Here is a 1065-nt window from a genome sequence, read left to right as displayed (position 1 = left end):
TATTTATAAAACTGGCCTAAGACAGTGGGATTCGGGGTATCAAGGACTTGTTCTAACTACTGTTTTAGGGATCAGCACATACATGGGACAGTCTAGATAATCAATTTGGTTAAAGGCACAGGATATAATGACTGGCTTTCTCCTATTGATATTAAAAGTTGATTGTCCAATTTGGTTGTTCATTGCAGGTCCAAGTTAATGGAAACTCTTTAAGGGGTCTTTTCTTTCAGATCGCCTGATGTTAATACTGCCAACGCATTAATCATGTTAATTAATAGTCATCTGTTGGTCTTGGGTCTCATCTTCAGGGAAGGCTCCGGGGCATCTCCCTCAAACATGACTATTCAGTGAGCAGATGGTAAGAGGGCCTGTGTTCGTGCCTTCATTTGGAAGGCAAGGAGAAAAGATAGGCCTGAGAGCCTCTTGGAAAGAGTCTGGAGGGAAGCTATAGATGAGGGACTCTTCCATCACATTGTAGAATGCTATATGTCCAGACTCATAGTCTAAGAACACACCAACCTTACGCACAGGCTCTCTGACATGTTGACCTTTTAAAGGTGATGAAACCCAAAGACTATAATCATCTCCGATTTTCAAGCCTATAAGTGAGAAGAGGTCCCCAGGTGGCTTTGGGAGATTCCCCTTTCTGCTCACGGAGTCCTTACAGATGCCCACTTCCCACTCCGTCTTGTTTGCCACGTCCACTTCCCAGTAGTGTCTCCCACAGGTGAAGCTCTGAGCACCTAACACGGTTGCAGACTGGTCGAATCTCTCGGGGTTGTCAGGTAACTGCTGTCGGATCCCTCCATATTTCACACTTTTCAGATCCTCAGACAGCACAAGATAGGCATTGGCTGTGGCTGCATCCAGAGTTATGTCCGCTGCAAGAGGAGAAAAGAAAGAATCTTCCTTCACATTCTTGAAAACCCTCTTCTATATGTAGAATTAAAATTAAATTCTTAGTATTCACTCCTACTTTTCAAAATATAATTTAGGTGAGCATGGTGCAGATTTTTGTTTTGTTCAGAACAGAATCTCCTAGCCTTTCTTTCAGTGTTTAAAAAA

The 1065-nt window shown here is 42.9% G+C and overlaps 1 protein-coding gene across 1 annotated transcript in view; it reads right to left on the bottom strand.

The window, feature by feature from the left end:
- Nucleotides 1-330: 330 nt before the first annotated feature.
- The window catches only part of TRIML1 (tripartite motif family like 1), an 8266-nt gene continuing 7531 nt past the window's right edge, over nt 331-1065 (bottom strand). Inside the window, exon 5 of the mRNA XM_019634973.1 lies at nt 331-933. Coding sequence (XP_019490518.1) covers nt 331-933 — 603 coding nt within the window. The remainder of the gene's footprint in view (nt 934-1065) is intronic.

Source organism: Hipposideros armiger, unplaced genomic scaffold, assembly GCF_001890085.2.
Source record: "Hipposideros armiger isolate ML-2016 unplaced genomic scaffold, ASM189008v1 scaffold_2403, whole genome shotgun sequence".
In the NCBI taxonomy this organism is placed as follows: Eukaryota; Metazoa; Chordata; class Mammalia; order Chiroptera; family Hipposideridae; genus Hipposideros; species Hipposideros armiger.
The sequence above is the reverse complement of the archived record's forward strand: the minus strand, read 5'-3'. Positions and strand labels throughout refer to the sequence as shown.